General features: G+C 46.6%; 1 protein-coding gene across 2 annotated transcripts in view; it reads right to left on the bottom strand.

Moving 5' to 3' along the window:
• Positions 1-27143, bottom strand: part of STAB1 (stabilin 1) — a 165987-nt gene that overhangs the window by 62976 nt on the left and 75868 nt on the right. For both annotated transcript variants that reach the window (XM_075833779.1, XM_075833778.1), the window contains exons 34-42: positions 24737-24868; positions 23564-23692; positions 22322-22378; positions 21637-21729; positions 21098-21293; positions 19650-19745; positions 7347-7392; positions 5073-5152; positions 478-603 (exon numbers count right to left, since the gene is read on the bottom strand). In XM_075833779.1, the coding sequence (XP_075689894.1) occupies positions 478-603; positions 5073-5152; positions 7347-7392; positions 19650-19745; positions 21098-21293; positions 21637-21729; positions 22322-22378; positions 23564-23692; positions 24737-24868 (955 nt within the window). The remainder of the gene's footprint in view (positions 1-477; positions 604-5072; positions 5153-7346; positions 7393-19649; positions 19746-21097; positions 21294-21636; positions 21730-22321; positions 22379-23563; positions 23693-24736; positions 24869-27143) is intronic.

The raw sequence follows: 27143 nt of genomic DNA, 5'->3' as shown, positions 1-27143 counted from the left end.
GCTGCAAGATTGTCATACTCCAATGGACTTGGCATGATCATGGTCACTCACTTAGTTAAGAAATGTGTAGACACTTACAGCATACTACTCTTAGAAAAGGGTTTTCCAGCCCATTTAACAATGAATATATTTTCAAAACCCTATTCGTACGTCGCTGATTATTTTGCTGCAAATTTTTAAATTGGATTCCCATGTTGAATTTTTGGGTGTATTTAATTAGGACGGTCTTCTAAACTGGTATTAAAGTATGCCCCAGTACACAAATTTTGAGGGGGACAAGGTTGGAAAATACGGTACTGAGCCTGGTGACACCGATACACAGTGCCATAGGGAAAATTTAATTTACATAGTATGATTTACAGTAGATGTCCTAGATGTTGGTGGAATTAATAAAGGTATAACAAGGTATAATAACATATGTCCATATAATGGTGTATAATCTATCCGAACTATCTGCAATATGAAACCAGGTCTCACCAAAACAGAGGACCCCATCTCCATTGTAGCCTTCCATACAGGTGCAACGTGCCTGTCCGAAGGGAGCTCTAGTGCAGTTTGCGTACTGGGAGCATCCCCCATTGTTGACTTTACAGGGATTCATTTCTGAAATCACATGGAAAACATATAATGCACAGTAAAAAACAACAGTTATATATAAATATATATACAGACACATACACACACACACACACACACACACACAAACACACACACAAACACACACACAGTCGAGTCACATTATTATGACCACCAGCTAATATCCAGAGTAACCGCCGTGTGCAGCACGGACAGCAGCTAGACGGGCTGGGAGTGACTCAATAAGGCGCGATTAGGTTGTCCCAGGTATCTAGAGTCATACTGACTGCAGTGCATCTCACATTTGCTGGAGGGTACTTGGGGTAGGATCCATGGAGCGAACAAGACAATTGAGTGGTTGGTCCCACATATGCTCAATTGGGTTCAAGTCTGGTGAATTAGGGGGCCAGTGAAATACTTGGAAGTCTTGGTCGTGCTGTTCGAACCACTGTTGGACATTTCTAGCTGTGTGACATGTCGCATTGTCTTGCTGGAATATTCCATCTGCCCCAGGGAAGACAAACCAAATGTATAGGTGGACGTGAACTGCAACATTGGATTCATACCCAAATCGGTTCAGAGTGCCTTCCACATGGATGAGTGGGACCAGAGAATGGCATAAAAAAATTCCACAGACCATAACACTGCCGCCACATGCTTGTGTTCTTCCAGCAATGGTTGCAGGGTGTTTGTTCTCATGTTTCTCGCCTGACATGCCAACGTCCATCCATTCAATATTTTAGAAAATGTGACTCATCAGAGAAGGCAACCCTTTTTTTCAATGCAGCTTTGTTAGCATAGGAGCAGTGACCATCCGTCCGCTTCGGATCCCCATACGCAGTAGGGTTCGCTGAACTATTGTGTTAGACAAACATCTGGTAGCCCCCTGGTTGATTTTCATGGTGAGCTGCTCCACTGTAGAGCGTCGTTCGGCCCTTGCGCACCTTCGTAGCCGACGTTCACCTCTCACATCAATGACACGTGGTGCTCCGCCAATTTCCATGTCGGTTATTTCCAATGGTGCAATTTGTCCACTCACGATACATTGTCACTACAGCAGCACGTGAACAGTTCACAAACTGTGCTGTGTGAGAAATACTGCCACCCTTGGCCCGAAAGACAATAATCATCCCTTTTTGCAACTCTGATAAATCGCCCCTTTTACCCATGGCAACAATGAGTGATATGTGTTTAGACAGCCTATCGCACAACTTATATACCCACCAAGTCAGCCCACGACCCATCACTTCTATCATGGGCTACGCTTACTATGTTTGAAGGATTCTGTATTTGCTATATAATTACATGGATCCGTACATAGAAAAGTATACTCCACAGGAAGCCCATGAGAGGGGATCCATCAGAAGAGGATCATGGGAGCGTTACTGTAAAGGATTTGCCAGACACAGGTTCTGTGTCGACGCCCGTGGGCAATCAGTTTGCACCTGCTCCTATGTCTGTGAGACTGACTCCATCTTCCACCATTCAGAATGGCAGGCTTAGGAGTGGGAGAGCCTATCACAGCCTGGCCAGACTGAGCTAGTTCCCGCCCACTGTCTATTTATACCTGCCTTTCCTGTTCCTCCTTTGCCTGTGATTCTTCTATGCTTGTTTCCTGGCTTGCTGCTGCTGCTTGTACTACTATCCTCTGCTTGTTATTGACCTTGGCTTTCTGACCACTTTCCTGCTTGTGTTTTGCCTCCAGGTATAATCATTTCCTCTATTGATTCTGATTTAGTCTCCGAAATTGCGGCTGATCAAGGTTCAGCTCCCGGGAACCTTCCTGAGAACAAGCTGTTTGTTCCCCTGCAACTCCGGCTAAGGGTACTTAGGGAAAATCATGACTCTGCACTATCTGGCCATCCAGGCATCCTGGGTACCAAGCACCTCATTGCCAGAAACTACTGGTGGCCTGGGTTGCTTAAAGACGTTAAGGCCTACGTTGCCGCTTGTGAGGTTTGTGCTAGGTCCAAGACTCCCAGGTCCCGACCAGCGGGCTTACTATGTTCTTTGCCCATGCCCCAGAGACCTTGGACCCATATCTCCATGGATTTTATCACCGATTTGCCTCCATCTCAAGGCAAGTCGGTGGTGTGGGTTGTAGTAGACCGCTTCAGTAAGATGTGCCACTTTGTGCCCCTCAAGAAACTACCCAATGCTAAGACGTTAGCTACCTTGTTTATCAAACACATCCTGCGTCTCCATGGGGTTCCTGTCAATATTGTTTCTGACAGAGGGGTACAATTTGTTTCATTGTTTTGGAGAGCCTTCTGTAAAAAGTTGGAGATTGATCTGTCCTTCTCCTCGGCTTTCCATCCTGAAACTAATGGCCAAACGGGGAGGACTAATCAGTCTCTAGAACAATATTTAAGGTGTTTTATCTGTGACTGTCAACATGATTGGATCTCATTCATTCCCCTCGCCGAATTTTCCCTCAATAACCGGGTCAGTAACTCGTCAGGGGTCTTCCCCTTTTTCTGTAATTTTGGGTTTAATCCACGTTCTCCTCCATTTCACCTGGTAGTTCCAACAATCCCGAGGTAGATGTCGTTCATCAGGAACTGTGCACAGTCTGGGCCCAGGTTCAGAAGAACCTAGAGGCGTCCCAGAGCATACAAAAGACTCATGCAGATAGAAGACGTTCTGCTAACCCCTTGTTTGTGGTCGGGGATCTGGTGTGGCTATCTTCTAAAAATTTGCGCCTTAAAGTCCCGTCTAAGAAATTTGTTCCCCGGTTTATAGGGCCGTACAAGGTCATTGAAGTCCTTAACCCTGTCTCCTTCCGACTGGAGTTGCCCCCGTCTTTTCGAGTGCACAACGTCTTTCATGCCTCCCTCCTTAAACGCTGCTCCCCGTCCTTGGCTCCCTCGAGGAAACCTCCGGTCCCTGTTCTCACCCCTGAGGGGGTAGAATTCGAGGTGGCCAAGATTGTGGACAGCAGGATGGTCCAAGGCTCCCTCCAGTACCTGGTCCATTGGAGAGAATACGGTCCTGAGGAGAGGACTTGGGTACCCGCCCGGGATGTTCACGCTGGGGTATTGCTCAGGAGGTTCCACCTTCATTTCCTCAATAAACCAGGTCCACCTAGAAAGGGTCCGGTGGCCCCTCATGAAAGGGGGGGTACTGTAAAGGATTTGCCAGACACAGGTTCTGTGTCGACGCCCGTGGGCAATCAGTCTGCACCTGCTCCTATGTCTGTGAGACTGACTCCATCTTCCACCACTCAGGATGGCAGGCTTAGGAGTGGGAGAGCCTATCACAGCCTGGCCAGACGGAGCTAGTTCCCGCCCACTGTCTATTTATACCTGCCTTTCCTGTTCCTCCTTTGCCTGTGATTCTTCTATGCTTGTTTCCTGGCTTGCTGCTGCTTGTACTACTATCCTCTGCTTGTTATTGACCTTGGCTTTCTGACCACTCTCCTGATCAGAGTTTTGTACCTAGCTCACTCCTGGTTTGACTCGGCTCGTTCACCACTCTTGTTGCTCACGGTGTCTCCATGGGCAGCTGCCCCGTTTCCCTAGCTTCTGTGTACCCCTGTCTGTTTTGTCTGTCTTGCACATACTGAGCGTAGGGACCGTCGCCCAGTTGTACCCCGTCGCTTAGGAAGGGTCGTTGCAAGTAGGCAGGGACTGAGTGGCGGGTAGATTAGGACTCACCTGCCTGTCTCCCTACCTTATCATTACAGTTACTTTATTACAGTTATCAAATTACTTGGTCTATGATTGGCCACAAGGGCCGGCTGATGCCTAATGCAGGTCACAATCATGCACTCAAGATAACCTCTATGCCAAAGTACTATCAGTTCACCTGATTCGCCAATCCGTAACATATAATAGGCAAATCATTTTACCTATTAGGCTGGGTTTTGACACTGCGGTTCTGGTTAGCTTTTTTGCTGTGATTACCAAAATCGGCTGCAAATTGTAATGGTATTTGCGAAATTGCCGTAAAACTGCTATATTTTGCAGTAATCCTGTAAAAAAAATGTGCTAAAACTGCAGCATTTTGACAACTTTGACACTGGCCAATTATTGGGCAAACGAGCATTCAGATAACTGCCCAGTGTAAACACTTTTATTGATCACTTTTATCGTTGTCGGCCGCCGACATGATACAAATATATGGGGATGAGCGATCGGAGTAACGAGTGCTCGTCCCCATGTATAGCTCCTTGTGAAAGGAGCAAACGAGAGCCGATCAACGAGCTATCTCTTTGATCAGCGCTCGTTTACATGGCCCTCGTTGGGCTGTGTAATAGGACCCTTATTCTCTTAAATGAGTCACAAGCACATCTAATACTTGGTGAATCAATTCACCCAATGCATCCTAATGGCCAGCGAACCAGTTCACAAATCAGACAGTCAAATAAGATAAAATCTTATTTGAGTGTCCATTATATATATTATTATTTAAATCGAGTTATCAGTCATCTGAATATTTGGGCTAGCAGTTGTACATAATTATTAAAGGACTATAATAAAACGCTCTATTCATACCTGCGCAATGTGTTCCATTTCCTTCATAGCCAGTGAGGCACGAGCATCTTGCAGTTGTATTTGTAGTATTTGCAATGCAGCTAATAAAAAAAATAATTTCTTAGGTCTAGAAGCAGAGGTGCATCCAACTGACGTGAACATTTAATAATAACTATTATCAGCATCATCAGCAGTGTAGCCTGAAATCCCTGTCCCCTGGTACAAAATATGTGCACGGCTTTACCCTGTAACCATGAAGTACCACTGTGGGTAATGATCTACAGATCTTATAAAAGTGAAGTATTTATATGTATAGCAATATAGCTACTGTATATTACTTCTATACTATCCTTGTACAGTATCACTGTTTTCTTGTGTGGCATTTAGGTACCTCCGGGCCCTGACTAGGACTGTAACCAATGGCTAGATTACTGATAATTATGACATGCATTATAGAAGAATTAGGCTATGTTCACACGGGGTATTTTGCCGAGTTTTTTGACGCGGAAACCGTGTCGCAAAACTCGGCAGAAACGGCCCGAGAACGCCTCCCATTGATTTCAATGGGAGGCGTCGGCGTCTTTTTCCCGCGAGCAGTAAAACTGCCTCGCGGGAAAAAGAAGCGACATGCCCTATCTTCGGGCGCTTCCGCCTCCGACCTCCCATTGACTTCAATGGGAGGCAGGAGAAAGCGTATATCTCGCTGTTTTATGCCCGCGGCGCTCAATGGCCGCGGGCGAAAAACGGCGCGATAATTGCCGCGAAAATCGGCGTGCAGGGAGAGGAATATCTGCCTCAAAGTTCCAAACGGAATTTTGAGGCAGATATTCCTCCCCCAAAATACTCCGTGTGAACATAGCCTTACTCCTCAATTTTCTTTAGAAAAGGAGGTTTCCTTTGTGAGAAGCAAAATACAAAGAAAATCACGGCAAAACTAAATGTGGCAAAAAATAAATAAATAGTAACCTATTAAAGCAATAATAATATTAATTCATGTATATTAAATGGAATAAAACTTGGGATAACGGAACAAGAGAAGGACCTGGGTATTCAGGTTACAAATAAGCTAAACACAAGCACTCAATGTCAGGCAGCAGCTGCAAAAGCAAATAGCATTTTAGGGTGTAAAATCTCTAAAAAGAGATAAGATCTAGAATATGGAATTCAGTTTAGGGCTCCACATTGCAAAAAGGATATAGGAGAACTGGAGAGGGTTCGAAGGCGGCGACTAGATTATTAAATGGGATGGGAGGTGTCGTTTACAATGAAAGACTAGAGAAATTGGTCTTGTTCAGCTTGGAAAAAAGACGCCTTAGAGGGGATCTTATTAACTTGTATAAATATATGTGCGGTCAATACAAAGAACTAGCACATGATCTGTTATTTACAAGGACTCTACAAAGGACCAGGGGACATTCATTGCGTGTGGAAGAAAGACTTTTCAGACATCAATATAGGAAAGGGTTCTTTACAGTTAGAGTAGTCAAATTATGGAATGCCCTTCCCCAAAAGGTAGGGATGGCAGATACTATGTCAGCATTTAAAAAAAGGCTAGATGTTTATTTATTGAAGAAGGGCATTGAGGGTTGTAACTCATCAAGCAATGAATGACAGGTAATTTATTGAGAAAGATTGAACTTGATGGACCGGTGTCTTTTTTCAACACGTAACTATTTAAGTAGTGTAAGTCTCTGTTAACATCACGTCTGAGCCTTCCGTCAGACGTACAGTATACGTCGTAAATAATGCCAATCAGATGATCTGCTAATGCTGGTTTTCTCAGTAGGGAAATGGTGCTCTAATGTTTGATATGGATTAGAGTGAATGGGACAGTGATGCAATACCTTGCACGGCCACTACAAATGTAACTTCGCATGCAAGTGCGAACGGAGAGGAGAACCATGTAAACAATGAAAAGGCTGCGGTGCTCGTACAAGCGTCGCAGCCCCTTCAAACAGATGATTGGCGAGGGGGTTGACAGTTGAACCCCCACCAATCTAATATTGATAGCCTATCCTAAGGATAGGCCATCAATTTTACTAACCCGGATAACCCCCTTAAGGCTGATTGAGTTCTCCTTGAGAGAACTTCGGGCCATAATGTCAAACTTAAATATATATATATATATAAATAAGCTGCAGCAGTCAGGAAAACCAGTGGAACCGAAGGTGGTATTGTCTGCTATGTTCTGTTGGCTGATCAATCTTCTCTCCATGATCTGCACATGCTCCCTACACCCCATCTCTGGTACCAGTACCCATGCATGTGAATGCGTTAATGAACTGAAATACTTACTTGGCATAAATGCTGCAGCTGCCATTGCACAAATCTGTTTTAATATCTATAAAATAAGTAAAAGGATTAGGATAGTAAAAGGATAAGGATAGGTCATCAATTTTAAAGAATCGGATAAATAGGGCAGAATTTTCAGGTAACAAATCTGCTTAAAGCCATCCTAAGTCAGCTAAACAACCTGGACTTTCCAGACTCGAAATATATATATATATATATATATATATATATATATATATATATATATATATATATATAGTCCAAATACAGATGAACACAGCACTCCACAAGTCCAATAAATCAGGCCATGTGCTCGTCACCAGGGGATGAATCAGTTCCCCACTTTAGATAGAGAAAGGCATGGCCTAGCAGGCATCCACTACAAGCAGACCTGGGGGCCTTTGTTAGGCCCCTGGCTGGCATAGAAGCCATTGGCACCCTGCGATTGCAATTGCAGGGTGCCGATGGGGTGAGAGAGGGAGCACCCTCCCTTCAAAACCACTTGGATGCGGCGTTCGCTATTGAGCGCTGCATCGAAGGGGTTAAATGGGTAAGGTCGATGTTGAAATCGATCCCGCACGTTAGTGCAGGTGTCCGCCTATCTTTAGACCGCCGACACCCGCTTTAGCCGGCACAGGACACCCGTGCCGGGCTTATGTCAGAGCACAGTGAAAAGGCGGTGCTCTGGCATAAGTACCCTTAACGGCCGCCGTGAAAAGGAAGTATTGGCGGTCGTTAAGGGGTTAATTATGTATAATTATCACTAAAGATTTGTCACATTTACATTAGCTGGCTTTCTGTGCGTTCTTTTGTTACGTGATTTCGCATACAGGAGAAGGTCAAGTGGAGAGCTGGCCACGCACATGTGAACAGTTCTCTCCATTGGAATCTATAGGAGTTTACTTCGGTATGTGGCTGCTGTGAGCTGTCTTGGCTTGCAGAACTGGGGTAAGGGGAACCATTTTCTTCTGAGAGGCGAAGAAAAAAAAAATATGTCTTAAGTGGAAACTCATTTAAAGGGTTATTCCCATCTTAGACATTTATGGCATATCCGCAATATCTGATAGATGCAGTTCCCAACTCTGGCACCAGCACCTATATTCCGAACAGCCATAAATGTCTAAGATCGGAATGCCCCTTTAAGTGGGATGCAAGCTACAGTGAAGGAAATAAGTATTTGATCCCTTGCTGATTTTCTAAGTTTGCCCACTGTCAAAGTCATGAACAGTCTAGAATTTTTAGGCTAGGTTAATTTTACCAGTGAGAGATAGATTATATAAAAAAACAAAACGAAAATCACATAGTCAAAATTATATATATTTATTTGCATTGTACACAGAGAAATAAGTATTTGATCCCCTACCAACCATTAAGAGTTCAGCCTCCTCCAGACCAGTTACATGCTCCAAATCAACTTGGTGCCTGCATTAAAGACAGCTGTCTTAAATGGTCACCAGTATAAAAGACTCCTGTCCACAGACTCAATTAATCAGTCTGACTCTAACCTCTACAACATGGGCAAGACCAAAGAGCTTTCTAAGGATGTCAGGGACAAGATCATAGACCTGCACAAGGCTGGAATGGGCTACAAAACCATAAGTAAGACGCTGGGTGAGAAGGAGACAACTGTTGGTGCAATAGTAAGAAAATGGAAGACATACAAAATGACTGTCAATCAACATCGATCTGGGGCTCCATGCAAAATCTCACCTCGTGGGGTATCCTTGATCCTGAGGAAGGTGAGAGCTCAGCTGAAAATGACACGGGGGGGGGGGGGGGGGGAACTAGTTAATGATCTCAATGCAGCTGGGACCACAGTCACCAAGAAAACCATTGGTAACACATTACGCCGTAATGGATTAAAATCCTGCAGTGCCCGCAAGGTCCCCCTGCTCAAGAAGGCACATGTACAGGCCCGTCTGAAGTTTTCAAATGAACATCTGGATGATTCTGAGAGTGATTGGGAGAAGGTGCTGTGGTCAGATGAGACTAAAATTGAGCTCTTTGGCATTAACTCAACTCGCCGTGTTTGGAGGAAGAGAAATGCTGCCTATGACCCAAAGAACACCATCCCCACTGTCAAGCATGGAGGTGGAAACATTATGTTTTGGGGGTGTTTCTCTGCTAAGGGCACAGGACTACTTCACCGCATCAATAGGAGAATGGATGGAGCCATGTACCATCAAATCCTGAATGACAACCTCCTTCCCTTCACCAGGACATTAAAAATGGCTCGTGGCTGGGTCTTCCAGCACAACAATGACCCGAAACATACAGCCAAGGCAACAAAGGAGTGGCTCAAAAAGAAGCACATTAAGGTCATGGAGTGGCCTAGCCAGTCTCCAGACCTTAATCCCATCGAAAACTTATGGAGGGAGCTGAAGATCCGAGTTGCCAAGCGACAGTGTTAGGGATCTGCCAGGTACTACGTCTAGGTATACTCCTGGGATTAATTAATCCACACCTGAGGCCAGACCTGTTAGACTGACACCGTCTCCCACCAACCAGGGTGGCAGGCTCAGGAGTGGGAGAGCCTATCGCGGCCTGGTCAGTCGGAGTTAGCTCCGCCCCCTGTCCTTTATTACCTGCCGTGTTCTCTTCCTCATTGCTTGTATTTCTTCTGGATTCCTGGCCCCACTGCTGCTTGCTCCAGCCTGCTTCTGCCGTGCTGCAGTTCTGCTTAACCTGCTTCGCTTGCCCCTGGCTTGCTTCCTTCTCCGTGCTCACGTTGGTATACTCCACTTCATCCTGGTCCTGACTATTCATTCACCGCTCCGTTTCCTCGCGGCGTTCCGTGGGCTACTGCCCCTTCCCTTGCGTGTTCCCTATTTGTTCTCCCGTGCACTTAGACAGCGTAGGGACCGCCGCCCAGTTGTACCCCATCGCCTAGGGCGGGTCGTTGCAAGTAGGCAGGGACAGGGCAGTGGGTAGATTAGGGCTCACTTTCCCTTCACCTCCTTCCTGCCATTACAGACAGCCTCGAAATCTTAATGATTTACAGACGATCTGCAAAGAGGAGTGGGCCAAAATTCCATCTAACATGTGTGCAAACCTCATCATCAACTACAAAAACCGTCTGACTGCTGTGCTTGCCAACAAGGGTTTTGCCACCAAGTATTAAGTCTTGTTTGCCAAAGGGATCAAATACTTATTTCTCTCTGCACAATGCAAATAAATATATATAATTTTGACTATGTGATTTTCTGTTTGTTTTTTTTTAGATAATCTATCTCTCACTGATAAAATTAACCTAGACTGTTCATGTCTTTGACAGTGGGCAAACTTACAAAATCAGCAAAGGATCAAATACTTATTTCCTTCACTGTACGTGTATATGCTTTATAGGCGTGTCCTTGTAATGACTGTAAGCTTGGCCCTGGCTGTCCCAATGGATGTTAGTGACCGTACCCCTTTACCTGACTGTCTGTAAGGGAGTTAGTGACCGTCTGTGATCATCTGTATATGTTAGTGACCGTACCCATGTCCCTAACTGTCTGTATGAGTGTTAGTGACCCTACTGCTGTCCCTAGTCGTCCATTGAATTGGTAGTGACCATACCCGTCACTGACTGTCCGTATGAATATACCGCTCAACCGTCCCAGTCCCGGATTCAGCGGGACAGTCATGGATTTCGGGCGGTGTCCTGCTGTCCCGGCAGAACTGTGGTATGTCCCGGACTCCTGGTGTCAACTGTATTTGCGTCCTCAGGACGCAGATACAGTTGAAGCCAATGCTGAAGCAGGGAACCGTCAGCTCCCTGCTTCAGCATTAGTACAGAGGACTCCCTGGGCTCAGCGCTACTTTAAGCACTGAGCCCGGGGAAGCCCTTGATGTCACTGTCCATATATGGACAGTGAGGTCAGTAGCTCCCCCTGGAGTGGAATCTCCTGCCAGAGCGTTGCCGGCTTGAACATCCAATGTGACTTCTTGGAGCTAAGTTCATAGAAAATAGCGAGAGGTGAATAAATTAAGTATATCTTCGGTTCCAGATGGTGCAAAATGCTCTTATATGGAAGCGGCGCCATACTTCATTCTATCCGCACGCACAGACCCCACCGTTAACGCAACTCATGCAGTGTCCAAAGTAATCAAGGGTGTGACTGTAAAGCTGGGAATTTCGAGCATGCGCACTAGGTTGATTTACAAATGGATGCTGCAACTGAATTGAGTGAACTTTTTAAGCAAATTTTATTGATGAATTTATATCTAATATAAATTGATAGCTTTGTATTTTTATTGTACTATATTATTATATTTAGGAATTCTATTGGTGTCACAATTTTATTGGCTGAATATATAATGATCGTGATTAGTTGATGGTCACAAAAATACTTAAAAATTGTAAAACAATATTGAGCTTGAGAAGACCAATCTATTGTAAGGGACGAAACATTCCTATTTTGTACGCAATTTTTGGGCACAATAAAAGATGATTGAAAATGAATGCTGTCATATCTCTTTCCATTGCAGTGTCCAGTATTGGGACTTAGGAGAGAAATCCTCTTTAGTTGCATCGTAGGGAAATTCTAAAATCGCTGCTGTCCTACCTTGTGATTCTACCCCTGTCCCTGTCTGTATGTATATATGTCTTAGTGACCATACCTTCTGACCTTGACTGTCTATGTAAGGGTATGTTCACACGACAACGCCAAATAAATCTGAAATTACGGAGCTGCTTTCAGGAGAAAACAGTTCCAGAATTTCAGACGTTTTTACAAGTGTACGCGATTTTCACGGCGTGTTTTACGGACGTAATTGGAGCTGGTTTTCATTGGAGTCAATGAAAAACAGCTCCAATTACGTCCCAAGAAGTGTCCTGCACTTCTTTGAGGCGGCCGTAATTTTACGCGCCGTCTTTTGACAGCGACGCGTAAAATGATAGCTCGTCTGCACAGAACATCGTAAGACCCATTGCAAGCAATGGGCAGATGTTTGCCGACGTATTGGAGCCGTCTTTTCAGGCATAATTCGAGGCGTAAAATGCCTCCATTATGTCTGAAAAGAGGTCGTGTGCACATACCCTTAGAGACCGAGAGAAGGTGGGACAGCATTCAATTGTACAGATGCAATGATGTGCGAAGGCTTCAGTGTCACAGTAGTCACAGCAGCGATGTTTCAGATGGATAACATCATTTAATAAGCTGGCATGAAGATACATGACCTGCCTAGGTAGAGTCGTGTGTTAACCATTAGACCATACTATCCCCCCCACCCCCACTTAGTAAAGACACGTGACACCGAGGTTGGATGTGAAATGGCCACAGCAGCCGTTTATTAATTTCACAGTTTTATAAAAACAATTTAAATCCGAAACATTCGGATAACTAGTTAGGAATCCACCAGAGAATTCCTCCTAATAATTCACATGACCCAACATGGGTCAGAATCATAAATAACAATTAAACGTTAACATTAACCCGAGCAGAGGAAGTCCTTGAAGCCCCTTCAGATGTTCCTTATTAAGAACACACCGAATTAGCCATCTGCAAACCACCAATTACCTCCAGCCGTAAACCAGCTCGCAAGCACCGTTCACCTCTGCAGATGGCTCCAACCACTAGAAGTCCACTTCAAGGGGATAACACCCGATGAAGCCCTCAAGTGATATACCGACCACTAGAAGTCCACTTCAAAGGGATAACACCCGATGAAGCCTTCAAGTGATATACCTTCTACCAGAAGACCACTTCAAAGGGATAACACCCGATGAAGTCTTCAACCATGTACCTTTTTTGGGGGACGCATACCCCCGATGCGACCCCCCCACCATTTTGTACTGACTGGCCTCAAGGACTCCCCCCGCCAGCTGCCATGACAACAGAACCTACTCCGGAAAAAAGAAAAACATGTTAAATAAGCACACAAATAAAACACAACGCTCATAGACGAACGTACATAAGACCTAAGGAGTAACAAACCAAGGGTGGGAGGGTGGGAGCTTACTTGCTTCTATGTTACTCCTCCCGCTGCTTCCGGCTCAATGCCGAGAAACAGCGGGAAGCGCAGTAACGGCCCCCCATCCCCCTTAACTCCTCCCCGTCCCTCCTTCAGCTCCTTCCAACTCTCCCTCACCTAATTAACCCTTTCCCTACCAGGACGGTCATGTCGGCCTCCCTTCACCCTGCGGCTGCGTCCAGCCTCTTCTTGACCTGCCTAGGTAGAGTCGTGTGTTAACCATTAGACCATACTATCCCCCCCACCCCCACTTAGTAAAGACACGTGACACCGAGGTTGGATGTGAAATGGCCACAGCAGCCGTTTATTAATTTCACAGTTTTATAAAAACAATTTAAATCCGAGCAGAGGAAGTCCTTGAAGCCCCTTCAGATGTTCCTTATTAAGAACACACCGAATTAGCCATCTGCAAACCACCAATTACCTCCAGCCGTAAACCAGCTCGGAAGCACCGTTCACCTCTGCAGATGGCTCCAACCACTAGAAGTCCACTTCAAGGGGATAACACCCGATGAAGCCCTCAAGTGATATACCGACCACTAGAAGTCCACTTCAAAGGGATAACACCCGATGAAGCCTTCAAGTGATATACCTTCTACCAGAAGACCACTTCAAAGGGATAACACCCGATGAAGTCTTCAACCATGTACCTTTTTTGGGGGACGCATACCCCCGATGCGACCCCCCCACCATTTTGTACTGACTGGCCTCAAGGACTCCCCCCGCCACAGCGAAACAGGCCTTGACCCCCTTAAGCCTGTGAGTTCCTCCACACCACCACCGCCCTTTCTATGCCTTCTGCTATCGCCAAGCTCCAAAGATCAATGCCAACCTCGGTCAAATGAACCCCGTCACTTCTCCAGAAATTCCCCACTCCTGACTCCAAATCCCTATGCCTTACGCAAATGCCCCCGTTCTTTGCCACAAAACGGGACACCGCCCGGTTAACCTTTATGCGAGCCTTATTGACTCTCTCCACCGATCTAGCTAACCGCCAATGCTTTCTCGGGACTATGTCCGACCACACTAACACCAACTTGGGATAAGATACCCACAAACACAACATATCATGTTTGATATCCCGCACCAACTCACGAAAAGGGCGGACTCCTAAGTCATTCCCACCCACGTGCAACACTAAAACCTCCGGAACCCTATCAAGCCGCGCATATGTCTGGAATTCCGCCAACACCCTGTTCCACGACATACCTCTAAAACCCAGCCAATGCACAACCGCATCCTGTCGCGGAATGCGCAACTGGCGACCATCCGGGCGTACGTCCGCCCTCAAAGCCCCCCAGTGCACGTACGAATGACCCATCAACCACACCAGACAAGGAGGCGAATCTGAAACGGAAAAAACAATTAGGCACCACCAATATAACATTTGTAAAGCGTGAAACAACCCCAATCATAACATATGGGGGCGGACATAGGACTTAAACCTTTTTGACTCCCAACGACCAATACGCCTCACCCCTTCATCATCCAACCCCCAGCGCCCCGCTTCCGTTGCTGCGCCAATCCTGAAGGAATGAGATGAATATGAGCCTGCCGCAACACCAACCGCCGTCAAACATTTTTTAAATACAGCTCCAAACTGAAACCTGGACAAAAACGACCCGTCCACATGACGTAACAAAGGCAAATCTGGAGACCCCCCGTTTTGCGTAAAACCCCGCATGCACTCTACAGGGCACATGACCGACCCCGGGAGAGCGAACAAAACTATCAGTTTTCCCTTCCCTACTTGGTCAGTTTTTGATCGACGCAACCATACCTCTAGCCGATCTGCAAATAGGCTCACCTCCCCAGATCTCAGCCCCCCTGCCCGTTTAGTACTTGGCGACACCAACTCACCTATTCTAAATGCTCCAAAAAACGCTAATGAAAAAGCCAATCGAAACAAATCCATTTCATCTGAAGAACGACATACCGATGCTAATGAACCGCCCAACGAGTTAAGCAAAGCAAACGACACCGGCCTTCTACTATCTGCCTCCACCCTACCTCGACGCAACCCCTTCAAAGCCTGCGATACCAGAAATTCCTTCGATACATCCCGAAAGCCCCGCAGCTTAAACCCAAACGCCACCGCAGATATGAACCGGTTCACCTTCGCTACTGAAAACCCCGACTCCCAGGCGTCCCCTAACCAGTACAAAAGTGCCACCAACCTGTCTCTATCCGTATTGACGTCACCCAACTCTCTTACCCACTCCTCCCACTGCCTCCAACAAGCAGCATACGCACTCCACGTCGCGCGCGCCAAAGACCTTTTTAACAGCTGCTCTACGGGACCGATACCAGATCCCAAAGATGCTCCGGACACGCCAACCCGAGCCGTTCCGCTCCCGGTGCCAATTGCCGAAACCGGTCCCACTGCGAGCGAGAAAGAGCATCAGCGATACAATTCTGAACACCCGGGACATGCACCGCCACCACCCACGCGTTCAATGACAAACACACCAACACTAAATGTCGCAACAATTGAACTACCGGAGGAGAGGACGCCGTGATGTTATTAATGGCAAGCACCACCCCCATGTTGTCGCAGTAAAAACGGACCTTCTTATCCCTGAGCCTGTCCCCCCAAATGGTAGCCGCCACCACGATGGGAAACAGCTCGAGCAGGGCCAGATTCCGCGTGAGTCCACTGGACACCCAGCTAGCCGGCCATTGACCCGCGCACCACGGACCTCCCCCGTAAGCTCCAAAACCGCCCACCCCAGCCGCATCCGTAAAAATATTCAAATCACTCGTATCCTGCGCAGGAGCCATCCATAGCGAGCGACCATTGTACTGGCCCAAGAAGTCATCCCAAACCTGAAGATCGGCTCGGTGCTCCTCCTTGAGCCGCACAAAATGATGCGGCGCGCGCACTCCCGCCGTTGCCGCCGCCAACCTCCTACCAAACACCCTCCCCATCGGCATAATCCGGCAGGCGAAATTCAACTTCCCCAGCAGCGACTGAAGCTCCCTCAGCGCCATTTTCTTCATTCTACAAGCCCGTCGAACCTCCAGCCTCAAAGCACCCAACTTATCCGCCGGAAGCCGACACTCCATTGCCACCGAGTCAATTTCGATTCCCAAGAAACAAATCGTCGCTACCGGGCCCTCCGTTTTTTCCGGCGCCAAAGGGATCCCAAAATCCCTCGCCACCTTCTGTAGTGCATGAAGCAAATTACCGCAAACCGGCGAACCCCCCGGGCCAACGCACAAAAAATCATCTAAGTAATGGATCAACGAATCGACCCCGGATACTCCCCTCGTTACCCACTCCACGAAACTACTAAACGCCTCGAAGTATGCACAAGAAAGAGAACACCCCATCGGAAGGCACCGATCCACGTAAAAGGCCCCATTCCAAAAACAACCCAACAGCCGTTGGCTTTCAGGATGGACCGGCAACAACCTGAACGCCGCCTCGATGTCGGTTTTTGCTAGCAGTGCCCCCGGGCCCGCAGCCCGCACTAACCCCACCGCCTTATCGAATGAGGTATAAACTACGGAACACAACTCGTGATCAATCCCGTCATTTACCGACGAACCTTTGGGATACGATAAATGTTGAATCAAACGAAACTTTCCGGGCTCGCGTTTAGGGACAATACCCAAAGGGGACACAACTAAATCTTTTACCGGTGACTCAACAAATGGCCCCGACATGCGCCCCAACGAAACTTCTTTTAACAACTTTTCCGACACGACTTCCGCATGCAAGTAAGCCGATTTCAAATTCCTCCGCGTAACCGGAACCTCATAAGGAGGCGGAGGAATAACAAAACCCACACGAAACCCTTCATAAAGCAACTTAGCTGCCGCCCTATCCGGATACTCACTTAGATAAGGGGCCATCCTTTCCACCCTCACCGGCGACACCCCCTTGACCAGCCCCGTGCTGGTTCCCTGACCTCTTTTTTCGCAGACATTTTGCCGCCCCGTGTGATGCACCATTACACTCGGAGCACACGTGCTTGAACTTGCACGTGGCCCCGAACTTGCACTGACCTTCATTGAATTGCCAGCAAAACCCCGCCTTTCCCCCGCCGCTTTGTCCACTCTGACTAGACTGGCCTCCCTGGCCACCGCTCCCGGGAAAGGGCTGCCTAACCGGAGCCGTAACCCGTAACCAGAGAGCAATATCCTTCTGGTCCCACCGAATCGCCGGCCGAACCGCCTTCCGCTGACGGAATTGCTCATCATATCGCAGCCACGCCTGACCCCCATACGCCCTATGAGCCTCCCCAATGGCATCAAAATAACAAAACAACGCCGAACAATTTTCCGGCGCCTTTTCCCCTATCACACTAGCCAATATGGCGAACGCCTGCGACCAATTAACGAACGTCTGCGGGATAAGCCTATACCATTCCTCCTCGTCCTTTTTACTCTCATCCCGCTTGCTCTTATCCAAATTAAATTTAGCCAGCGGCAAGAGAGAAAAAATTTCAACATATTCGTCTTTCCAGATCCGATCACGCACCTCCTGCTTTAAATGCGCCCCCAACGGACCCTCAAAACAAACATACACCTCCCCCCGAGCACGATCGTCCATACGCACTCGATCGCCGTCCTTCTGTGCCTCGGTCTGTACCGACACCGCGACCGCCTCTCTAACCGCCACCACAGGACGCGCCTGTAACGATCCCACGTCCCTGGGGCCTTCCCAAACTACCGCAGGAGACACTTCCGTTACTACCGGCGCCGCGGCCCTATCCAGACGCCCCACCAGCTCCCGTAAGCAACCCACTAAGTCTGCCAAACCCGCTCCGTCGCGTCCGCCCGCGCCACTACCGGCCCCCGATGCAATGCTAGCAGCCCCCCCGCCGACACCCGACATAAAAATCGCTGGATAAGACAATGATGGAGTTATACACTCACCGGGCTGCACAGGCGCTGTGTTCCCGTCAGCCGGACCATCCTGACCTCGACGATACACGTCCAGTTCACCTTCCTCCAGTTCTTCTCTCGCCGACGACTGTCCCTCCCAACGACATCTTCGGAACGGGGATGAGGACGCGCTGACCGATGGGCCGGCAACCTGCCGCCCGACCGCCGGGACCCAGACTTCCGACCGGACCTGTTGCCTCGACGTCGCTGCAGCTCTAGGCGTCCGTCTAGACGATCCTGACGAAGCCTGCCCCCTGGCCGGAACATCACCATGCGGGGCGGCCGTACCTTGTCCTCCAAATCTTCCATCTGATGGGGGAGGGGTGACAGGGAGCCCAGCCTGCGACTCCCTGCTTACCGCCGGACCCCGTCGCGGCCTGGGATTCCTGCCAGGACGCAGGGCCTGGGAAGGGGCGGTCCTCCCAGCTACCTGGCCTGCAGCGTCCGGGATCGGGCTCCCTCTGCGACGCCGTGTCCGCGGGACTACCTCCGGACTGAGGCGCTCTGGAGGTCGGGACCGCCGAGAGGGACGGGTCGACCCAGCCTGCGCCGCCGTCACCCCTGGCACCGCTCTCTGCCTGCCCAGCGCAGGAGCGGTTGTTGCCGACTCCCCCCCCGCCGCCATAGCCATGCTCGTAAGGGGGCCGGGGGAGGGGAGCCTGTCCTTTTCAACAGACCCCGAACGCCGTGCCCGACGTGGCGAAACGGCGTCCGGGATCCTCGTTATTGCAGCCACGGTCTCCTCTAGCCATCCGGGACCGTGGTGCACAGCAGCGGCACGCAGCCGCTCTAACATGAGGGCTTCTGCCATTTCTAAAAGCACGGGCAACGGGGATCTTACTTGCTTCTATGTTACTCCTCCCGCTGCTTCCGGCTCAATGCCGAGAAACAGCGGGAAGCGCAGTAACGGCCCCCCGTCCCCCTTAACTCCTCCCCGTCCCTCCTTCAGCTCCTTCCAACTCTCCCTCACCTAATTAACCCTTTCCCTACCAGGACGGTCATGTCGGCCTCCCTTCACCCTGCGGCTGCGTCCAGCCTCTTCTTGACTTGACCAACGGTTGGTCATGTCGTTCATTTTCACAGTGCTGCAGGCTTGGGGGCGAGTAAACCTGGACACCAGGTTCTTTAATTGGACAAGTGAATAGACATAAATGAAGAAGAAGGTTTATATATTGTGAATTGAATGATGTCATTTACTTTGGTCACCATAGTGATTCTTATAATTGTTTTCGATCAGAGGCAAATAAAATCTAGAACTCACAACGTACTATTGGAGAATTTGATTTCCTCTTTGTCGTTTACCTTAATTTTACGCTCACTCATAAATAGAGTGATACTATTAATACATGTATTTTATGGAATTTATATTTATGCAATGCGTTGATATATAAGCGCAGGTTGACAAACTCAACACTTTGAATATAAAGATATTTTTTAATAAGCATGTGATAACTTTACCTATTTCACAGGTATACCCAGTCCAGCCTTTATCACACTGACAGAATCCATCCCCATGTAGTCCATCATTACATTTTCCATGAACACAGTCACATTCTGTTTTCAGAAAATAACAAAAGAATAGATCAGTCCATTACATCCGGCAACTACCTAGTGTGTACATATGCCCCTCACTTAGCAGGAAAAAAGTTATGTCTTATAATATTTGTTTCCACTCTATACTATATTCATAAACTTTGTATTACAATTCTAAAATAATAATACTCTCAATCTATAGTCCAGAGGCACCACAGATTTTTTTATTTTTATCATTGAACAAAGTTTATGTCAAGAAGTGGGGAGGGGGGTGCGGGGTTCCCATTAAGAACCGTCTTCTATTAGTAGAGAGCTGCAGAGTGGCTCCTGCTCTGGTGGGCTCATTCAGTATGACCATGTATTACGTGGCCACCAATTCATTTGAATGGGCGCTGCGTAGTATTACATTTCTACTGCAGGGAATGTGTGGTTGTTGGATTTTTCTGAAAATCTGCAGCTGACTCGGATTTCTGCCACGGATTGACCAGTGGATCTGCCCACGGGTTAGCCCTATTGTAATTCAATGGAGCTAATCCGCGACTTTACAGCACAGAATCCGCACCAATAATGAACATGCTGCAGATTTTATTACCCGCAGCATGTTCCTAATTCCAAGCAGATATTTTCCGGAGCGTGTGAATGGGTAAAAAATAACTGAATATGACCGGATTCTGTCAGGATTTAGGCACATAATCCTGAATGTGTGAACATGGACTTCCTTTGGGTTATGGGTTTTCCCATAATGAATATGTATCACCTATCCATTGGATAGATCATAAATATCTGATCAGTGGGGGTCTGACTGCTGGGACCCGCACCAATTACAAGAACGGGCTTACCTTGCCGTTCCTGTGAGCCCCGTATGAATGGAGCGGTACTGCGCATGCTCGGCCAGCGCTCCATTCATTTCTATGGGGCTGCCGAAGATAGCGCACTACTGCCCCATTCATATGGGGCTCAAAGGAGCGGCAAGGTAAGCCAATTCTCATGAACGTGGGGTCCCAGAGGCTAGACCACAACCGATCAGATATTTATCATCTATCCTGTGGCTAGGTGATAAAAATTGATTATGGGAAAAAAAACATTTAAGTTGTTATGCTGTATTATGTTTTTTTCTGTTGTCTGTGACATGCCTGCAAGTAAGGCTCTATTCACATCTGCTTATGAGATTCTGTTGCAGATTTCATCACATTTGATGAAAAAATAGTACAGTGAAATTTTTCTGGCAGGACAGAGTGCACCATGACAGAAAGTGATGAACCCCCTTATGTCAAAACGGAATTTACAGAGCAGATGTGAACACAGATTAATAGCAACTAATAGCAATTACCATACAACATAATCAGTAATAGGATGAAGAGAATTAAAATCACCTGTTTTGCAGTCTTTACCATATCTTCCCGCCTCACAGGTTTCACACGCAGTCCCATGAAAACCTTCTTTGCATATACATTCTCCGCTTCCATCAATCTTATCTTGGCATTTTCCATTATTAGAACACACATTGTTCAGTCCACCTGGGCATACTAGACACTGGTGTCCATAAAACCCTTCACAACATTGAAGATCCTGGAAGGGGGAGTGCAGCGTAATAACCAGAGCCTTAACCAAAGCATTTTGGATTCAAGTGAGCTAACCCTGAAACCTGTCCATTTACCCCGTTTCGAGATAACTGCTGTATGGGGTCAATTTTAGATGGATCCTAACATAGCAGAAATTAATAAGAGACCCTTGGAAAAAATATATATTTTTACATATTGACATGCTGTTATTTACAGATGCAGATGTTCTCAGTTCTGATCATTAGGTGCCAATCAGATTTTTACTACATCACATATAATTAAATGTGTGAGAAATTTTTGAAGGCTACATATACATTGACGGGGAATGACTGATCCTATACGGTACTTACAACTGTCGTGGAAATGCAGCTGAATCTGCAACCAGGAATCATATTATTTCTTCTCTTATATGTACATCTCCCTGATCCTATGCCTAGCGGTTCCTGTGCAGAAAACAAACCGTAGTTATTTCCTTCATTGCAAATGTAAAGTGGACATGTCACTAGGTCATATAAGTTAAACTAGTTAACTTACTTCAATGGTGCTGTTTTTATTATTGTCCTGGACCCCCCCCCCCCGCCCGTTCCAGGGATATCGCCCATGGTTGTGTCAGCTCCCTATATGCTAATTTGCTGTAGTTAGCCAACGGGGTGGAGCTAGCTTCCCTGCCTCTGATGCTCACCAATCAGAGCGAGGCAGGTGAGGGTAGGTCATGCCCTGTTGGCTAACTACAACAAATTAGAATATAGGGAGCCATATCTCTGGTACAGGACGGTCCAGGAAGAAAAAAACAAAACACTGGAATTAGGGAGACAGCACTATTCAGGTCAGTTCAACTTATATGACCTAATGACAGGTCCTTTTTAAATGTCTTTATTGATCTGTAATACATACTTTATTTCCAAATGATGGGAATTACATTTATCTATTATTACATGCGGAGTCCTCCAGAGAGGAGACCCCTCTTATGGCTTGTAGAGCGGGGTTCCAAGCAGGGAACATCCTCTAATTGTAGAAGAACTGTCAGTCGCTTACCTGAAGAACGGTGTCCTCTGGGCATTGAATTCCTTTATTGCAAGAGTTGCATTTTGTCTGTGATAAAAAGAATCAGTGTTGAATAACAATAGAGATTTTTTAGGTATTAGAGTGTTGCACCATGTTAGTCATCAATGCACGTAGGGAATTTGTAGTTCGCCTTTTGTTGGCTAACTAAATAGGTTGATAAAGAAGGCTTCTGACAAACATTAGATTTTCAGGCCTAAGAAACCTAACGCTGTGCCAAGGCTGCCACTTTCAACCCATAAAGGGAGCCAATGAAGTATCACTTCAACTACGAACCCTATCCCCAAAAGTGCATTAGTGAGAATTGGCAGGTAAAATGAGCATTGTGAGAAATATAAAGTGTAGTATTTACATATACTTATATATATATATACACCCCCACACATGTATATATATATACCTCACACGCACACGCACACACACACACACACACGCACACACTCACTCACTCACTCACTCACTCACTCACAGTATATTGTTAAATTGTTCACTTTTTTTTCCAAAAGGTCTGCTTGCTATTATTGAATGAAGACATTCTTGTTTACATCCAGAGGCTGAAAGCTGTCTAGAAAATGTGCACAACTCATTACATCCGTGAACCTGTGTCATTAGGACTCTGTTCACATCTGAGTTGTGCCGCATCCGTCATACAATGGATATAACCGGTGCCCGACTGACCCCATTGACTTATAACACGGTCCATCAGGTTCCGGCAGGATTTCCGTCATTTTGACGGGAAGTACATCTCTGTATTCTGCAACGCTTTTCCCTCTGTCAAATCTGAAAACATTTGCAATGAAGGCTCCAAGCAAAGCCTCCAACGCACATGTGAATACAAACGTAGACATTTTAAAGAAAGGTTTTTAGCCTTCGGGTGTAAGCAAGGTTTCCATTCACAGACTGCAAGCAGAGTTCTTGAGTAATGTGGGGGGGGGGAGGAATACAAATTATATTAGAAAGATGCATAGCTTTTTATCATACATAGCAATGGACAGCCATAAGCACTGAAAAAGAGATTCCCCAGTTTACCAGCTTTACTATGGGAGACTTACAATGTAAGATGGGGTTGTCCCATGGCAAGAACCTATTAAGAGGATTACAGAAATTCTCTGGGACTCAGAAATTGCAACTTTTTGTTTTAGCACTAAAAATTAATGTGTTGCTGCAAGAGACAGTGCTGTATGGATGTGCAGGAGTGAGCAAACAATGGTTTACCTTTTTCACAGTAATTTTAGGGGTGTCACAGCGATTTTTCAGGATTTTTATCACCTCAGATATTCCCATCACCATTCCATTATCTGTTTCAAAAAAGCTGCCATCCAGTGCAACATCATGAACAAATGTCTATTCAGAAGGGAAACACAGATACTATAACTCCATCACATGATGACGATTATATGGCTGCAAATGTTAACATCAGATTACCGATCATTGCAATTCTGTGCGCACTATACAACAAGCTGGAAAACTGTACACATGGAGTATTCTGTATGTGCCATTTATATGCATTGTACCTGTCACACGTAGAAAAATCATCACTGGACTGGTTTTAAGTCAACTACAATTTAGTACAATGCAACACATTGTCCAACCGTTACGCTTCGAACTCCTGGTCACAGTGTGTGGCTGTCCAGTGGCAGCCTATGGTCTGCTAAAGGGTCTCTGACCAAGGATTGCAGTAAAATCGAAAGAATCTGAGGTGGCCCTGAGTTTCGAGGTTTGGGTATGTTCACACAGCTTGTTTTTCGGGCCGTAAATGGGCGAAAAACTGGCAAAAATCGGGAGCAGAACGCCTCCAAACATCTGCCCATTGATTGTTAAAAAACGGTCGCAAAAAAGAAGTGCATGTCACTTCTTGAGCCCTTTTTAGAGCAGTTTTTCATTGACTCTATAGAAAAACAGCTTAAAAAACGGCCATTAAAAACGCTGCTTAAAAAAACGCGAGTTTCTTAGAAAAACTTCTGAAAATCAGGAGCTGAAAACAGCTCCGTATTTTCAGACATTTTTTGTTAAGTGTGTGAACATAGCCTAAGAGTTTATTGCAACTGTTACCACAAAATCACGGCAGAATGCTGCGGGTCTTCTGCACAATTTTGCAGCATCCGTGCCAATTTGACCCCACCTCATTTAGCACTACTCATGACTTGACTCTGGAATGTATGCTATGCTGTGGCTGCTTCTCCCAGTCTAGTTTTTTTTTATATTACATTTGCCTTCCTCTAGATCAACGCTGTAGAACAACAGGCAGAACTTGCTGGATTTGTGGTATTTTTCAACCTTACCATGTCTTGTCTTTTCATTTACTATTTTTGGGGGTTAATGACTTTGTTACATGTTTTATGTGTAAATCAGCAATTGATGGAAAGCTATGAGATTATTGTACTGTACCTGGTTGTACCTTTTGTAAAACATGAGCCAGAAAGCGATTCCCAGCATGCTGCTCCTGTGCATTCCATTACTTATGTCTGAAGGCGCTAATTTCTCTCCAAGTATAACATGATATCTTATTGTGCTGTTATCCTAAAAAAAACATATCCATATCCATTAAAATTTGTTAATAATACATTGTAAAAGGTTAATTTTAATATAAGTGACTTGTTTATTTTAGGCATGCGGACAGTAAGGATCTGTTCACATGCAATTTTGAGGGTCCCGTTTTTAACAGACCTTAAGAGGATTTCAGGACGAGCCATTTATTTAGTTTTTTCATTGCCACATTCCAAAAGCTATAACTTTTTTATTTTTCCATCGACGTCCAGTATGATGGCTTGTTTTTTGCAGGATGAGGGTACCGCCTGGTCAAAGGTCGAAATGTCTCCCACACAGTGTAAAAGAGGGAACAACATACTCAGCCTGACAAATGCCGTTTAAAAGCAGCAGCAGAACACAAGCGTCCTGTTGCTAGGTAACCCTCCAGCACAAGGACAGCAGACGCTATCCACAGTGCTGGAGAGCCCAATGCAGCAGTAAAAGCAGAAGTCGCTGTCCAACATGCTGAAGTATTCCCTCTTTTACACTGTGTGGGAGACATTTCGACCTTTGACCAGGTCTGGCCAAGTACTATTTTATGTACTGATGCATCATTTCATTTTCGGCTCTACTCCCTGCCTTTGCCTCGGGCTGGGGTGCCGCATCGGGTGGGCGGGGATTTCTTTCTCCCAGCCAGCCGGGCGGGGCTGCACCGCTGGGGGCATACACGAGAGGAGGTGATTTTAACCATGGGTTTATACGATAGGACGCTATCGTGGGTGGGTGGGGTGTATCGGCGGCTGTCATTTACATCTGGGAGACCAGGCTGCTTTCATGTTCGGATTCCATCACTTTATGAGGGTTCATTCTTTTTACTGTGTATAGTTGTAATGTGTTTTTCCAGTACATCCCTCATGACAGCACTACAGGAGGTTGCCCTATTGACCTCTGTAGGTACAGGAAGACAGAGAGGTTAAAAGGCCCCTCCCACCACCCACTTGCCAGTGTTCTTCCTGTCCCCACAGGGTCAGGAGCAGAGACGTCGCTCCTGTATTACTGCAGGAAAGAAACTCGGGCAGGGGGCAAGATCGGGGGGTCCGTGCACTCCCCCTTCTCTTCCCCCTAAAGCCCAGGCTAACACCCCTCGAACGAGGGGTCCCTTAGCTCCCACCCTGAGACACCTACCGGAGGAATCCTAGGCAGGGTTCGGGTAGTGTGTGGGGGCTGGGGATTCCCAAGCAGGCTTCGGCCTGGCCGCGGACCAGGCGGGGACCGGCAGCTCCATAAACGTGGACGCACCGGCAGGGATCCTCGCGGCGTCGCATAGCAAGCCTCAGTCGCCGGCTATGGCGGCTGCACTCCAAAGGAAAGAAACGAATAGCCGACCGGAAATTACGTCGGGCTACTTCCGGTCCGCGGCCATCTTGGAAAGCGGGAAATTCAAAATGCCCGCATTTAAAGGGACACGCACAGGTATGTAGTTAGAGCTGATAACTCTAACTTGGATTATTTTTGCGGATTGCATATTGCATTGCCTGTTACCTGTTGCAGTATGGAACTTCCTCGTCCTGATGGAACTCCAGATATGTCCCAGGGTCACGTGAGTCTCACCCTTGGGGTAAGGGTTATGACTCCTTATGTATGCACACCATACTTTACCTACCTTCTGTTTTCTCTAGGATAAAGATTCCTCTCAGAGACAAACTGATAAAAAGAAGGTTAAAAAATGTGCGACTTGTGCAAAAAAATTGCCAGAGTCACTTAGGAAACAATTGTGTAAGGATTGTATTGCAAAAATACTAAAGGAGGAACAACCAACGTTCATGTCTGAACTTAGGGCTATGATTCGTGAAGAAGTAGGTCAGTCAGTAGCCTCCCTCGCCCCTCCTCAAGAAACTCCCTCCCACTCCCGGGCAAAAAGACCACGGATGGAAGTGGATCAAAAATATTGTCCTCCCTCTCAGGGGTCTGACTCGGAGCAGGAGTGTTATTACCTATCGGAGGGTGAGTTAGAAGAAGGAGAGGAACTCTTGCCTTCAACTTCTTCCACTCAAGAGAAAAAAAATTTCTTCTCTTCCGAGATGTCTGATACCTTAATTCAAGCAATACGGGAAACCATGGATATTCCCGAAGACCAACCACATACCATCCAGGATGAGATGTTTGGAGGTCTAACGGAAAAGAAAACGAAGGTTTTTCCGGTAAACGAAAATCTCAAAAGAATGGTGACAACTGAATGGGAAGATTCAGAAAAAAGGCTCTTCATTTCAAGAGATTTTAAAAACAGACTTCTCTTTGATCCAGAAGACACTAAACTTTGGGATGA

Source organism: Rhinoderma darwinii, chromosome 7 (genome assembly GCF_050947455.1).
Source record: "Rhinoderma darwinii isolate aRhiDar2 chromosome 7, aRhiDar2.hap1, whole genome shotgun sequence".
NCBI classification, from domain to species: domain Eukaryota; kingdom Metazoa; phylum Chordata; class Amphibia; order Anura; family Rhinodermatidae; genus Rhinoderma; species Rhinoderma darwinii.
Note: the sequence above shows the minus strand (reverse complement) of the source record. Positions and strands in the feature narration are given on the sequence as shown.